This window comes from Falco naumanni, chromosome 1 (genome assembly GCF_017639655.2).
Source record: "Falco naumanni isolate bFalNau1 chromosome 1, bFalNau1.pat, whole genome shotgun sequence".
Lineage (NCBI taxonomy): Eukaryota > Metazoa > Chordata > Aves > Falconiformes > Falconidae > Falco > Falco naumanni.
Window position 1 is genome coordinate 120324336 of NC_054054.1, and position 15665 is coordinate 120340000.

At 51.3% G+C, this 15665-nt stretch overlaps 1 protein-coding gene across 17 annotated transcripts in view; it reads left to right on the forward strand.

Annotated features, from left to right (window-relative positions):
* CACNA1G (calcium voltage-gated channel subunit alpha1 G) overlaps positions 1–15665 on the forward strand; it is a 153582-nt gene that overhangs the window by 46348 nt on the left and 91569 nt on the right. For all 17 annotated transcript variants that reach the window (XR_005826025.1, XR_005826024.1, XM_040581817.1 and 14 more), the window contains exons 2-5: positions 1279–1390; positions 1886–2019; positions 11630–11727; positions 13791–13950. Coding sequence is in view for 15 of the 17 variants with exons in the window: in XM_040581817.1 (XP_040437751.1) it covers positions 1279–1390; positions 1886–2019; positions 11630–11727; positions 13791–13950 (504 nt within the window). In the remaining 2 variants the exon portion in view is untranslated. The remainder of the gene's footprint in view (positions 1–1278; positions 1391–1885; positions 2020–11629; positions 11728–13790; positions 13951–15665) is intronic.

The following is a 15665-nucleotide window of genomic DNA, read 5'->3' on the forward strand; positions in this document are numbered from 1 at the left end:
GGCTGCCCCCTCCTCCAGCTGCCCTCCACGCCTGCCCCCACAGGACTATATTTGGGATAAATATTCTAGTCCACAGCCCCAACCTGACAGTTGGAATGTCTATCCCGATACCTTGTAAACATTTCTTCCGATTAAAAGATCCAGATTGCTGACGACCAAACCGTGACTCAGCCCCATGTGATTTCCCAGGAATTCACCCAGGATGGGTGGCAGGAGCTGCCAGCTCCAGCCCCGCGTGCCCGGCGGGGAGGCACCTGCTGATTCATCCTCACCTTCTTCTTCCCCAGCCAGATAACGCTACAGCACGGGCTCCCAAACACCACCCGCTACCGCGTTGCAGCGAAAGCTCTTGTCTGGCAAGGGCCACGCTTATTTTCCTAGAGCCTGGAAGCTGCTGCCTGCGCCCAGGCAGGAGCGTGGCCCCGGCTGCCTGCCGGTTGTGGCAGTCGATGGGGTGTTTTCTGTGCTAGGCTGGAGGATAACCGCAGTGCCACATTGCACTGGCTTCTCTGTTTCACATCTCTGTGCCCCAGGCAGTCAGGAGCTGGCTAGAAATGCCTCCTAGAAGGATGCAGGAATTGGGTACCAGGTTTGAACCATCCCTACGAGGATTTGCTGCAGTAGCACGCTTTATTCTGCCCCAAAAGTAACAACATCCTATCTGTCCCGGCAACTCAGGTCTTTAAAATCACTCCAAGAGGCAGCAGTCAGGGTAGGGTATGGGCTCTGCTGGCCTTCACACTCTTAAAGGTTTTTAGGCAGTTGGTTAATGGCTTTGACAGCCTTAATTTGGACTGGGAATGAAAAATTCAAGCAATGACTTCAGGGAAACGCCCCTGGGATAAGCTGTGACATGGTTAATAGAAAATTGTAATGTTGTTAAAGTGCTTTTCCGTAAAATGCCAGGAGAGGAAATTAACGGTGTGATTCCGTCCCGTCCCCCCCCCCCATCCTAAAACCTGATATCGTTCTCTTAATCTAATTTTTTAATCCATCACACCAGCACTCAGCACTCTTGCCATGCAACTTTCATTTTATAGCGGTTTTCCCATTAGCTGTAGCCACTGATGTCAGCGTGGGGAGAACACGCTGTCGGTGTGCCGTGCAGGTATCTAAACAGCGGGCAGGCTTTCCGTGCAAAACCAGATAAAGCCTAACCTAGAGAAGCTGGCGTGCACGCGTCTTTCCTCGAAGACCCGCACAACCTCTCTGATTCAGTGGTGGCTGCTCGCGGATGCTTGCCGGGGTCCATTGCTTCCTTGACAGGGTGCTGTGCAGGTGGTTTGAGAGGGTGAGCATGCTGGTCATCCTGCTCAACTGCGTGACGCTGGGCATGTTCCACCCCTGTGAGGACATCGCCTGTGACTCGCCGCGCTGCAGGATCCTCCAGGTATGGCCTGGCCACTGTTTTTAGCCTTATGGTGGCCCAGGGATGAGGTGGGGTGGGAAGGACCAAGCTGTGGCACAGCTGGCTCCAGCTGTGGCAGAGGTGGCTTCATGCCCAGGGATGGCTAGGTCCTGCTGTCCCACCGGCATGTAATGGGTGCTGGGTTTGGTGCTCGGATGTGAACACACAGTGTCATCAGGCAAAGCCGCTGCCAGGCTGTGCCACCCCAGCATAGCCAAGGCTGGCTTTGGGCGCTCAGGGAGAGCTAACCATCGAGTCTATAGCGAAGGCAGAGCCCAGAATGTCCTGGTCCCTTTATCCTAGCACAGTGGGTGCTCCTGGCCAGTCTGGGTTGGGGGAAGACACAACACTGCTTCTGCCCAGGTGTTATAACTGGCACAAGAGGAGACCTTGCTGGACCCCGGTCTCTAATTCCCTCTGCCGGTGTGAGCGTGCAGAGATGCAGGAGCATCCCTCCTCCCTTCCTTTCTTTTGCAGAGCTTTGACGATTTCATCTTTGCCTTCTTTGCTGTGGAAATGATCATTAAGATGATTGCACTGGGGATTTTTGGGAAGAAATGCTATCTGGGAGACACGTGGAACCGCCTGGACTTCTTCATCGTCATCGCAGGGTAAGCCTGGCATGGCGGGTCCCCCTCTTCCCATGTCTGTCTGTTGTTATTTGTGGCACCACCTGGCAAGCACTGGATTCAGGGGAGCAGCTGGGGGCTTGCTGGGCATCGCTGTGGTCGGCATTATCCATCGTGGCTCTGCAGTGGCGATCACCACCTGGACTGCAGCAGTCCTTCCAGTCCTCCCTAAAGCTTGTGGGAAAGCTGACGGTCAGCTCATGGAGAGAGTAGGGCAGGGCGACAAAAGCTGTTTGCAGTGGATTTTGGCCAGCCTGTGCTCTGGGGGAACCTCACTGGGCGCTGGGCTCGGCTCTTCTCCCTCCAGCCCTGCTGGCGGTTTCGGTTTCCATCGGGCAAGGTGGCGGTGGAGCGGGCGGCTGAGAGCATGGAGTGGCGTGCCAGGCACGATAGTTCACTGAAATGTGCATGATTGCCCTCATTATTTTACTTTTTTTTTTCTTTTGAGGGAAAGCGACCAAGTTCGCTTTTTTGAGTGTTTTCCTTTCAGAGGCACCTGGTTTGAATTAAAGGCTATTCCAGCACCCGAGAGTCTCCTGGCGGAGGCTGGAAATCCACATGAAAAGTCCCTGGCCCCTGGCCAGTGAGCTGAATTTCTTTGACACACAAATTGCTCACCGTCCCTCGCCTCCCCTCCCCGCTCCAAGAGCCCAAAGACGTTTAAGAAAACTGTTTTTTTCTTCTTTTGACAGAGCTAGAGATCAAATTTTCTGTTTTTTCCTGGAAAGGAGCGGGGGACCCTCCCAGCTTGGCTGGGCTGTACCTGGCATGGGTTTGGTGTGCCCCAAGAAGGGGCAACACCTTGGTGGGCTTTGCTTATGGTCTGTCACTGGCCCCATGGGGTCATTCATGGCACACACCTCTGCCAGGCAGCTGGGAGAGCCAAAACAGTGGCCAGTAAAACCAGTAACGAGATTCCAGGTCTCCTAGTGCATATTTGGTCTAGGAAACTCATTGCCACAGCGTGCTGCAGAGGCCAAAAGATGTAGTGAGGCTCAAGACCCAGACTGGAGGCAGAGATGGAGGGCAGAAAGGCCAAGAGCTGTAACTGTCCCCATAAATCCATCTTTTGCAGGAGGTTACAACCTCTTGCTTCCCAGCTGCACCAGACTCCTTGGGTTAGGAGAGGGCTCAAAGTTTCCTTCTGAAGTGTCTGAGCAACATTAGGGGCTGCAGTGATGGGATGTTGGACAAGGTGGGACTGTGGGCATGATCGGCTCTGGTAGGGTTGCAAACATCAGCAGTACAGCCAAGGACTGGAGCCTGCTAAAGCTACCCTGTGTATTCTTTATTTCTGCTTCTTCTTTATTTCTTATGCTGGAATTAAGTGTGGTGAAGAACCAGACCCAAGCGAGGCAAGACATGCCACCTGGGGAGGCTTGGGGGGATGTGGTGTTGGGTGCTGGGCTGCTTCCAGCTCTGCCACCCTGGGGTGCTGCTGCATTCTCCTCCCAGCCCGGTCCTGACCTTCCCTGTTGAGCTTGCAAGGTCTTTGGAGCTGGAGTTATCCTTGATGTGCCTCTGTGGAGACCCCACCATGATGGGACCCCCGTGTAGAGGGACATCAGCAGAGGCTGTCTTAATTCCTATGCCAAAGTATAGCGGCACTTTGCTTAAGCAAGTGTCCAATCTCCTGCCCCCTACTGCACCTGGGTGGGCGTTTGGGTGTGTGAGAGCTGCCTCCTTGGATCCAGCAGAGCGCAGGCAGCAGCACCGACCTCCCCTCGGGATCAGCTGCCTTCCCACACCCCCGATGCACCGAGGCATTAGTTCGTGGCAGGGGTTCCGCAGCCTTGCAGCCTGACTGCTCCCATGACTCCTGCCAGGTCGCCTTTGCCTCTCGTTAAATGATGAGTCTTTCCTTCATCTGCATCAAGTGTTCCCATCTGGGCCCCATCAAAACCAATTCAGCTGACAAAGGATCGAACTGAATTTAAATACAAAGCGGAGCCTCTCCTCCCCCGGCGCCCACTTTTCCTGCTGCCTTTCATGCCCTTGCACTCTCCTCCAGCCCTCACCCACCCATCCTGGAGCGCTGCATCCTGCTGACAGCATCGCTGCCCTCCTGGAGGGTCCCTCAGCCATCCCCAGCAGCACCGAGTGCCAGGGAAAGCTGAAGGGGCTGCAGGAGCCAGCCACTGCTGTAGCAGAGGAAAAAAATCAGGTATCCAAGCTTTTTACTAGACTCAAGGTGTAATATAAAGCACTGTAATGATTAGTGAAAAAAGCACTGCAGTGTCCAGTCTCAGCAGAGGGCAATTCCTCCGGTATTCCCTGAGTGCAGCTCTGTGTTCCCACATGGGGCAAATTACCTCGATGAACATCCAGACCATGGTGCTGGCAGCAGAGCGTGGGAGCAAGGGGTGAGCTGAGCTCAACATGAAGGTATCTTACATCTGAGCAGGTGCGTGATGTTGGGAATGGGGCCAGAGCTGCTCTGTGGTCCTGGAGGAGAGCGTGTGCCAGGGCGATCCTCAAATCCCTGCTGTACTTGCTAGATACCCGACAGTGTGTGTCGCATTTTTATGTAGGTCTCATGTAAGGGCTTCAGTCAGGTTCCCCAGTGAAATGACAGGGGCAGAGACTCCCAAACTGACATTTTCCCACTGTCAGCACTGGAAGAAGCAGCTCTGCTTCTGCCTTCCCATTTTTTTCCTCCCCTTTTTGTGCAAAATGTGGGAGGAGGGAAGCAGTAGGGCAGCATGGGCGCCTCGGTGCCTGACAGGTCCCTGGGCTCCTGCTCTGCTGCTTTCCCTGCTGCTCCCCTTCCCATGGACTGCAGAAAGTGATGGCAGGGAGAGAGGAAAAGCAGCAAACAGCATCTGTGGGGCATCGGGTGGGGAAGGCATGTCATGCTGGGGGGCACGTGGGATGTGCTGCATGCTCCCATGGGCATACCATCCATAGAAACCCTTCCCAACCACCACCAGTCTAGGAAAGGCTTCCAAAAAAACACCCTGAACTTGTAGTATTTCATCCTCCCCATTCCTTGAGAAGTTTCTGAACACAACAGAGGGTAACGTTGCAGAGCATGTTAACATTTTGTGGGTGTTTGCCCCAAAATCTGCCACTTGCAGAGGGCTGGGAGAGCCGCTTGGGTGCTGTGCTCGCTCCAGCCGCGCTGCTGGCCACTGCTGTGGCATGCCATTAAGTACTTCTCAGCTCTGTTAAACTGTCCAGACCAATCTCATGAGCTCATGGAGAGTAAATGACTTCTTTGTGACAATGTAATGCAATTAGCGCTAATTGTAGAGTGTGTAATGTCTGCAACACATCTCTGTAATTACAGTAAAACTTGCTGGAGATGAGAGTAGCGCTGTATTATCAAAACTCAGCTTGGTGAGACACGGCTTTGGCTGTAGGTTACGGAGTTGCATGGGGAAAAGAGAAGAGAAAAAGTGATGAATGGCATAATTATGTGGCGTTGTTTTAAAGGAGAGGATTTGGGGAGTTTGCTTTTAAGAGAACACTTGAAGGTTAACAGGCAGTGCGTGCCAGCTCTTGCCCTCTAATGACAATTCAATACAATTTCGACCTCTCCCAGTGTAAGTCGCAGATGTATTGAGGATGAATGCTTGTTTACATCCAAAAATATGCAGAAGTGTTTACAGTTTTGTGCTGACCGAGGCTTGGGCTGGTAACCGGAGCTGTGGGATGGAGACGTGCCCTGGCTTACCGTCTCCCTGGCCACTCCAGGACCCAGCACCTGCTCTGCCTCCCCCTCCTCCGGGCAGGGTGCAGGGACCTCATCTCTGATCAGTTCGTAGGAAGAGAGTAGCCTCAAAAAATAAACTGAGATCTGCCTGCTCTTCAGCTGGAGCCATCCCCTGACACTTTGCTGCAGTCCCACCAGCTTGCAGGATATCAGCTTGTTTTGACTATGGTCAGATAAGGGCTTCCCTGAACCTCTGCATCCCTGTGGACTGAACCGTGCTTTAAAACATCCTCATCCAAAAAAATCCCCAAAACAACAGCAAACCTTAATGGTTGGTTGTTTTCCCAGGAGAGGGGCTTTAAATCACGGGGTAGGTTGGTGCTGTAAGAGCTTGCAGGGTTCCTTCTCTAGACATGGGGTGGAGCAGGGCTCTGGATCTGTGGCCGTGTTTCTGCTCTCCCCGAGCAGGGCTGTGCATCACCCCGTGCCTGAGTTGCGTGGCTCTGTTGTTACTCTGGGCTCAGTCAGTTATCTGGCCGACTCTGTGGTGTCCTGTTTGTTCTTTGCTCACTGGAACGGTAATGGGCCTCTTAAAAGACTTTGTAGGAAAGTTAAACACTTCTGGAATATTTTGCTTACAATTTGAGATGAGCTGGGCTGGAGGTGGTTGGCAGGCTGCTTCTTCAGAAACAGAGACACCGTTTCTTTTCCTCTTTGCTTCCTGAACACTTCTTCTAATGTTTGTTATCACTTTTTCTCCCTCTGTTGAAGGCTTTATGAAAGAGTTAGCTCCGCTGAAGTCTTCATAAACAACCCTTAAGGATGTCTTGCTCCCTCCTGGTTCTGAGTGCTGAATTTCAGGGATGAAATACGCTGCAGGAAGCCTTGCTGTGTTCATAGGTAACAGGAGAGAAAGGGATGCCGCAGTCCCCCACTCCATCCCTGCTCCATCTAAACCTGGATGGTTTCTGAAAAGCTCTGTAGCTCAGGAGCAGGGATAAGTGCGATGCTGCCAGACTGGTCCCCGCGGGGAGCGGGGATGCTGTGGCTGCAGCAGCCAGAGCGAGGATCCTGCTGTGTGCTTGGGGTGAAACTTCCAGCACGTGGCTTTCACCTCACAGCACCCGTTCGCTTCATGAGCAGGCAGGGCTCTTCTAAAGGGTGCTCCAGCTGTACGAGGCTGATCAAGGGGCTGTTTCAACTCCCCGGTTCAGACATGGGGAAGAAAGCACTGACATGGGGCTGCCTATGTGGTCCCTGCTGTGACTGTGGGCAAAAGCTCTTCTTTCCCCATGTATTAGTCCTTTTATCTCTTAAAAATACCAAAATCAAATAACAGAGAGGCAGGGATGAATGTTGCTTTTTCATCCCCTCTGTCTGCCCGTATCGATCCCCCTTGCGCTGAGGAGCAGCACCTTAGGGACGTGGATGCTCAGTGCCCTCCGTGCTGCCTGGGCACTGTGAGCGCCGGGGGGTAATTGCCCGTGTAAGTGGCCGATTTGCACACGCAATTACCCAATGTGCAATCACAGCTGCAGCCCCTTTGAGCTGCAGTGAAAGCTGCACCAAACCCTCTCCCAGGAGCCTGCGCCTCTCCTGGGCTTCCTGGGATGGATGCGAGTGTCCGGGAGCCTCCTCCCCAGGTCCTGCTGCATCCTGGCTAATCCTGAATTAGGTGCTCTTTGCTCAGAGCAGAAGTGGCTCAGAGCATCAAGCTGGTACTCATGATCACAAACCTCTGGGGGTGCATACTCTGGGGTTGAGCTTTGCAATCTGATGTTTAAGTGCCTTTTGGGAAGTTGAAGAGCAACCAGGTCCCAGGGACTGGTGAAGCCTGCCCAGTGCCATCTTGCTGCAGCCTTCGAAGCAGAGCATCCCGAGCAAGCCACATCCCTGACTCACAGAAACCTGCTGGCTAAAAGAAAACCCTCAGCAGCCTCCCTCACAGCCAAGCTGACTCAAACCCACCTGTGGAAAGCATTGAGGTTTTTAAATTTTAGGACTTTTTTACAGAGATTTCTTGTTTCAGTTCTTCAGCTGAACTTGCTGCCGCCTCAGAAGCCTCCTTAGCCAGCTGTCCTGGCTGGGACACATGATGAGCCAGCTCCAGCAGGCTGCAGGGTTCATGCTCCCTCCAGTGCTACTCTTTGTATTCTCTTCAGCTTGATGGAAATTAGTATTTTTAAAATTAAGCAACACCCACAAATGTGGTAAGTCTTGCGAAGCTTAGCAGGCAGCTCCTGAGCAAAAGCGCAGCAAAGGCGGCGAGGGCTGGGAGGGAATTTCATTCCAGCTTTCTGAAGATACAACAGTGCCTAAATAATTTCCCCCTGCCTTTTCCAACACTGACGGCTTAATATCATCTACTGATTACTGTGCTTTGTAGATAAAGGGTGCCTATATGCCCAGTTTGGGAAACCTTTTAATGCTGAATAGATTTGAGCCTATCTCTTGCCGGCAGTGAGCAGCGGCTCGGTGTCTCTGCAGGCTGCTCTGCCTGCAGGCATTGCTGCTTTGCTACGGGTTCCCTGTGTGGCCTTGGTCACATCCCCTGGCTGTACAGCTTCCCCGGCACCCAGCTGTGAAAGGAGAGAGTTCAGGTTTGCCTGGGAAAGCACCCTCAGACAATGCTGTGACTCTGATGGGTCTTCACACCATCTTCTGCTTCCTGGGCAGAATGGGAGAGGAGCCAGGACTGAGAGCAGGGTGGGTTGGAGAGGTGGTGCTGGGTAGGTGTGGGAAGGGCTTTGCTGGCATTTCTGTGCTCTGTTAGAGACTCGCTGGGTGAGAAGAGCTCCTTCAGCCCCTCCTGTGATGCTCTTGAGCATCGCTTCTGCGAGCCCTTCACCACAGGCAGGGGTGCTGCCTGGCACTGCACGTAGGAGATTCTTCCCGATGCTTTGGGTTTTATATAAAAGAAACCCCAGCGAGCTCCATGCCTCGCTGTCTCCAGGCAGAAGGAATGAATTTCAGCTGCCCATTCTATCCTGAGCCATCCCTTGTGTCTGTCTGCTGAGTCCCGGGAGTTTTCCTTCTCAGAGGAGTGTTTGCCAAAGGTTTACATCAGCTCTCCTGCTGCATCCCACCGCCAGCCCATTGTACGTCTGGCTTTGCAGATGCTCCGCTTTTATTCTTAGAAAGTCCTAAATATTTCCGCTTTCCTTCTGAATAACTCCAGCTATCAGAGGTTGCTGATCACTCTGATGAGCCTCAGCGTTTGCTAGGAATCCACCTGATTTAATGCTGAGTATTTTTCTCAGCCTTTTAACTTGGCTGGGCACCTGGGTCTGCGGCAGAGGTGCTGACAGGCGTCATGCTTTCCTGTTTGAACAGAAATGACATTTGAGTTGAAGCTTCATCAAGGGCTTTTTACACTGCAGATTTTCAATGCGTAAATGTTATATATGCTGGTATATGCACCTGTCACCTCGCCCGTTGGTGACATCCTGACATTCGCTCTCCCTGGGTCTCTTTCCTTGTCAGGGATATGAACCGCTTCCTCCTGTGCATCCTCTTGTCCTGGGAAGTGACCTTAGAGCTGGGAAGTGGTGGGATTCTCGTTGGACTGGCTTGTTATTGACTGACTCTTACCCACATTTTTTTCTCCAATACTGGGCTCTCTCAAGGCTTTTGAGCTGTTAGTTATCAGCATGTGTAGTTGGGGCTGGGGCTGAGGCTGTGGTGCTGTAACACCAGCAGTGTCCGGCAGCAGAGGTAGGAGAGCACCTACTCAGGCTTGATGTTCATGTGTTTGCTCAAGCTACTGGGTGGATGTTTGGTTGTTGCTTTGGTTTGTTTTTTTTTTTTAATTTGGCGTTGTCATTGCTGTTTAATACGTTAAATCAAAATGAATTTTACAAACATGCCCTTTGCAGCTTCCAAACGTACATCTCTGGACGTGAGTCTAGAGCTGTCATTAATCAGAAAATGATTTGTCTTGGTGCACATAACCATATGCTGCTCTGAATTTTGCTGGTAGCTTCTGTTTTAATAATGGATGAAAGAAAAGCTCTATGTTTGACATGGGCTTTTTACCTGAATCCTGCAAACCATACAAAAATCTTTTCAAACAGCGAGCAAAATTAAAGAACTGTTAAAGCCCAGGGAAATTATTGCCCCTCTCCTTACGGCAGCCAAAGCTCACACAATGTGGCGAGTCCCGCACACCAAGGAGGGGCTGGTTTTGTCACTGGGGCCAGGTGGGCTTTCATGGACACGCTGCCTTCCTTTCTGGTCAGAGGATGAGAACAAACCCCTGGTATCCACGTGTGCCTGCCCAACGTTCATCTTCTGGGGCTGTCCGACAGCTGTGGGTGCCAGCTAAATACAGAGGAGTATGTTGAGATTATTTTCATCTTAGATATGGTTTGATCATCATCATCCTCATTAGAGCCTATCAAGAGAAATCAGATGAAGTGTCACTGCATCAAGTGTGGAGTCATGTATTTGGGGGCTGGAAAGAGAAAGCCTTCTCCACCCCAGGTGCTCCTTACCTACCGATGGCCGGGAGGGAGGAGGGTGGGTTTGGCTGATCGCAGCAAGGGCAGCTGTGGCCAAGCTAGCACGGCACTGATGAATCCTGCGGGATTTCCAGCAGGGAGGGCGGGGACAGTACTGATGCCTTTGTGCAAGGTGCCAGCAAAGCCTCCTCCAGAAGCTTGATGTCTAATCAGGTAAGATTAATTCAGGCCAGGGCAGGTGTAGAGAAAGGTTGTGACTGAAGCAGAGAGCCTGCCTGCGAGATGGGGCTGGAAGAGCCTGCTTTGTTTGGCTTTGCAAAATCAAGGCTGAGAGGAGATGTGATTTGTCCTCTGTAAATAAATCGGGCAGGTAAACACCAGGGACAAAGAACAGCTATAGAAGCTACTTAAGAGGCAGTGCTGCCATAAGAACAAATGAATATAAGCTTGTCCTGAATAAATTCAGGCTGGAAGTTGGCCTTCTAACCATCAAACGCAACTAGCTCTGAGATGGAACTTGCTAATTTTGGAAGATGTTAATATCCTGTGGTTGCCTGTGGCAGTGGGACACAGCGGTGTGGGAAGCCTCTTGGTCCTCTTACTTGCCTTTGCCCGGCTCTGCCTCTTCAAGAATGCTTTTGGGCAGAACTCTGGTGTTCTCCTAGGGCTGGGGAGCAAAGTCGTGGTGGTGATGTGCCTGACGGCCCCACTGTGCTTGAGCAAAGGTGCCATGAGCAGAGTGAGACCTCAGGGACCTGCAGCAGTCCAAGTGCATCCTCACACCAAGTCATGTGGATGTTGCATCTCAGTGTCCTGAGCTGCAAAATAACCCCATCAGGCACAGCGTATGGGCACCAGGAGGTTCCTTGGTCCACATTTGCCCCATTTGTTATCTACAAATACAAAAAAAACCCACCCCAAAACCAACAGCAGGTTTGATTTGTGTGCTTGCCCATCCACCCGAGTCCCACCTGCCAATGATCCCTTCTGGGTAGAGCTAGCATAGCTCAGTGTCCCGTGCTGCACATCTCTGGTGCCCCAGGGTCTGCACCAGGGGATGCTCCTCTCTTCTTCTGAGGGCTGTGGTGGTGCTCAGCACAGCAAACCCAGATTTGTTAGAGTATCTGTACAATTCCTAAAAACAGGGCTGTGCCTGGGAATTGCTCCCTTGGAATGTGCAGGAACTTTCAGGGGCTTCTGCCCTGCATCTATGCAAAACCAGTAACCAAAGCAGATAGAAAGAGAGAGAAGATCCATGGCTGTGTGAGCTGGTGTATCACATTTATCACTCATTGACTTTATTCTGACATGCAAACAACCCTTAATTAATTCCTCTGGCAAACTTTCCTGATGGGAGAGATGCAGTAACAAGTCCCTCTGTGAGCGGTTGGCATATAATGTTTGATTTATAATGTTTGATAATCTAACATTTCTCCAGAAGATCCTTGACGCTTCTCCACATTTGTGTCTTTCACAGGATGCTGGAGTATTCCCTGGACCTGCAGAACGTCAGCTTCTCAGCGGTCCGCACTGTCCGTGTCCTGCGGCCACTCAGGGCCATTAACAGGGTCCCCAGTAAGTCAGATCCTTATTCCTCCCAGTTGATGAAAGTTCTCTGGATCTGTGCCCCAAAGATGGAAAACTAAACACAGATGCTGCCTATCTTAAACGTTCACCCAAGCCTGGTGGTGCTAGGTCCTACCACCACTCTCTGGTTACTACTGCCTGTCACCCTTTGACTTTAAATAATATTCCTTTTGACCCCTGTGGCATCAGAGGTGAGCCTCTAGTCAATAAGATATCCAGGATTTCTTCAGACACCTTTCTTTCTCATCTGAAGAGGGTCTTAGGAGGCTGCTAAGGTGATGGGATGCAGGTGGTAGGGCTGATGGAGCCAACAGCCTTTGCCAGGCAGCATGGGCAAAGGGTCTGAACCATGCTGTTCCCACCCGACCTGTGCTTCCTCACCCTGGAGAAACTGGGGTGAGGAAATCTTGTTGTGCCTGGAGACAGCCCCTCGGGGGGTGCTGAGGACCCTCCTCTTGGAGCATCTCTTGCTCTGCTCCCCGGAGCTGGTCTGTACAGCCAAAACCAACAAAGCAAGCCTGGGTGGGATGGGGGGTGGCTCTTCAGTCCTGGTTTATCAAGTCATGCGTGAGGATTTCAGCCCCTCCTTGAACAGCATCACCAGCTCCTGCATGGCAGCAGGCGGTGGCAACCCAGCCCTGTGCTTGGAGAGGCTCTGCCCATCGCAAATCCAACCAAACTGCCCACGGGTCTGTGCCTGGGGCGCTGCGAGAGGCGCTGAGCTCCATCCTTCTTGGATGCTGTACAGATCGGGTGTGGTGAGTGTAAGTACAACTGCATCTGAAACATCATTTTCCTGGTTCTACAATCCTGAGTATTGGATCCAGCATTGTTTTAGCCGAATTAAATCCAAGCCTGAACTCCCCTGTCTGAACTAGCCCAATGCCTTGATGAGAGCTAATCAGCTTCAGTTCTGTCTGCCCGTGCTGGAGGTGCCTCGGCTTTATTTATCGTTCTGGTCCTGATTCCTGAACTTAATCTGGCTTCGCTGCTGCTGCTGTTTCAGTCATTACGGTAGCTTCAGAATCCTGTTTGCAACGTTTTTTTCCCCCGACTGCTGAACTGATGGATGGCTGAATTTATCCACCACTGTCTAACTGGGGATGTAATTCACTTAATGTATTTTGAAATCCCGGGTAATTTATCTTGGCGTCTCTGCAATGTAGTTACAATGGGATAGAAATGTGAGGTGGGAAAAGAAAAAAAGAGTTTTGTGTGATGATAAATGCAGTAACTACAGAAAGGCATTTCAGTCAATTAGGAGTTGACACAAGGTGGTTGTTCCCCAGGAGAGGAGTAGAAGAAAAACCCTGATCGAAGTGACAGCATCAGGAAGAGAGGAAAAAGTCTTCTTGAAGTATCAAAGTAAAGGGTGCAACAGTAAAGCTTTCTTCAAATGAAAATCAGTATCAGCGAGAGAGAGAATGCAAAAGATAGGGAAAGAAGGAGAGCAAGAGACGAGCGGAATATTACAGAGACGTCAGATTAAATCAATTTTTTGTGTGTGTAAATGTCAAGTTGAAGTCACCATCAATTTGTCTTTGTTACAGAACTGTCTGTTCCTGAACTTGTGAGAATTAACTGCCAGAGAGAGTCCTGTATTTTAAGGAAGAGAGGGGATTTAGGGTAGATGAGGGGAATTAGACAGGGAAGGGAATTTTAATATATACTGAGGGTGGAAAGAAATACAGCTGAGCAAGGGAGAACATCCGAGTTTGGTCTCAGGGAAGAAAGGGGACATACCACTGTTAGAAAACTTTAGGAGGAGAAGAGGGCTTGAGATGGGGAGTGAAGGGAGCATCGCAGGGAAGGCAGGTCGTGTGCCCAGGAGCAGGGCATGGCTGAGGGGGGGTATCTGCCTGAGGCTTTGGGGGGAAACCAGAGGGGAATGAGGAGCTGTGGGTCTTTGCAAGCCATGTGTGGCTGGGAAGGATGGTGGCTGGGAAGGCAGTGGCTGTCAGTGGAAGGAAAGGTATGGATAGAAAGGAAAAGGTCAGGAGGACATAGCTGGAATAAAGAAATTCAGCATGGACTTTTCCTCTCTGCCTCAGGTATGCGCATCCTGGTGACACTGCTTTTGGACACACTGCCCATGCTGGGGAACGTCCTCCTTCTCTGCTTCTTTGTCTTCTTCATCTTTGGCATCGTGGGAGTCCAGCTGTGGGCAGGTTTGCTCAGGAACCGCTGCTTCCTCCCTGAGAACTTCAGCATGTGAGTCTGCCCGGGCAGCAGAAGTGTCTGTCCAGCTTGGACAAGTCTATCCCTCCAGGAGACAAGGATATCCTCCATTAAAAAGCCCTGGAGTTCTGTAAATGCTCCCTACTCCTAAGTGCCACCCCAGCTCGAGCTCAGGCACACAGGGAACAGAGTGAGCTGTGACAATTTGCCATTCGGGTCCTGCAGAGCTGTCCTTAACCCTCAGCCAGCACTTGGGAACCTCTCTGATTGATAAGAGCCTCCAAAAAAACCCTGAGAAGAAGCGTTCAGGCTGTTTGAATTTAGCATATCATTAATGTGTGACCTTTTCTGCATTTGTCAAGACACTGAGGTCTGAATCCCGTTCGGCGGCTGGTAGCGTTTATTGGTGTGGGTTTGTATTCCCACCTAAACCCCAGGGAACGCTGATGGAGCTACCTCACATTTGGTGATGCTAGATCCTTTTCAGCCTCAGAGCAAGACATAGTCTCTGTCCCAAAGTGTTAATTTTCAGAGATCCCTGGATTTGAAGGCCAAGAGGATTATTGTGATCAAATAGGGTTTTGTAGCTCCCCGTTTTCCTGGCCAGCCAGTTTGCCAGATGTAGGAATGTTTGAACAGCGGTTGAAAGATGGGGTAGCTGTCAGCCTTTTCCAGACCAGCATTTCTATACCTGTTGTCCTACCTACCTGCTTTTCCACCACCTCCCTCCCTTCAAATGCTGGGAGAAGGGCAGGTGACTGCAAGCCCTTGATGGCTGCTCTGTCGAGCTCTTGCACCCCGTCACCTTTCACTGGATTGCTTTCAGATGATGACCTCCAGAGTTGTTCTAGCTAGATCCACACCTGGACAGCAAAGCCCTGCAAGCCCAAAGCCTCTTGCTTGCGCACAGCAGGACCACGACAATGCTGCTGTGGCTAGGCTGGCTCTCGGGTCTGGAGCTGGCACAACGCATCTTTATCCTCTCCCACGCATCTTCTGATCAAGTACCACCCCTCTTGTAGGTTGTGCCCTCAAAGGACGCTTGGAAGAGTCATTACCAGGGCATGTTGTTGTTAAGTAAATGGCAGCAGAGCAGGGGAGCTGCTTTGCCACTGAGTAAATCCAATAGAGCCCCAGGTTTGGGTGCTGTTTAATTGAGCTGGAGTTCCAGGGGTTTAGATAAGCTTTGAAGGGTATTAAAGGCAATTCTGCAGGAATTAACTGGGCTGAACTAGGCTTAAAAATATCTTTGCAAGCTTTAGTGGGAGTGCTGGCAGCATTAAGGAGATAGCTGTGTGCAGAGCAAGAAGCCAGTTGCTGGCTGGCCATGGGTTGTTTCATCTCCCTGAAGAGTGTTTTTGCCTGGTTTTCTGTGGTAAGACCACCCTCAGAGGGAATTTAGAGCTTATCTAGGGGCTGAACAGGCACTGTGAAATGCAGATGAAGGCCCTGTCTCTGGTTTTTAGGAAGCTTGGGAGGTCCTTGTACATAGTCTCCCTGCGCAGCATCTCCACGAGGACAGGAGGTACAGGAGCTTAAACGGACTGATTTCCATCTTACTGCAGCAAAGACATTGCAGAGAAGCCCCGCTGGGCTGAATCCTCCTCTTAGTCCCCTGAGGTCAGAGCCAGAGCACTTCCAGATGGAGTGACTCTTAATAATGTCATCAGAGGGGTTGCTGAGTGGCCGAGTGCACTCCCTCAGTTTCCCAAAACCCAGTTAGGGACATCATCTCACCCCGTGGGGCT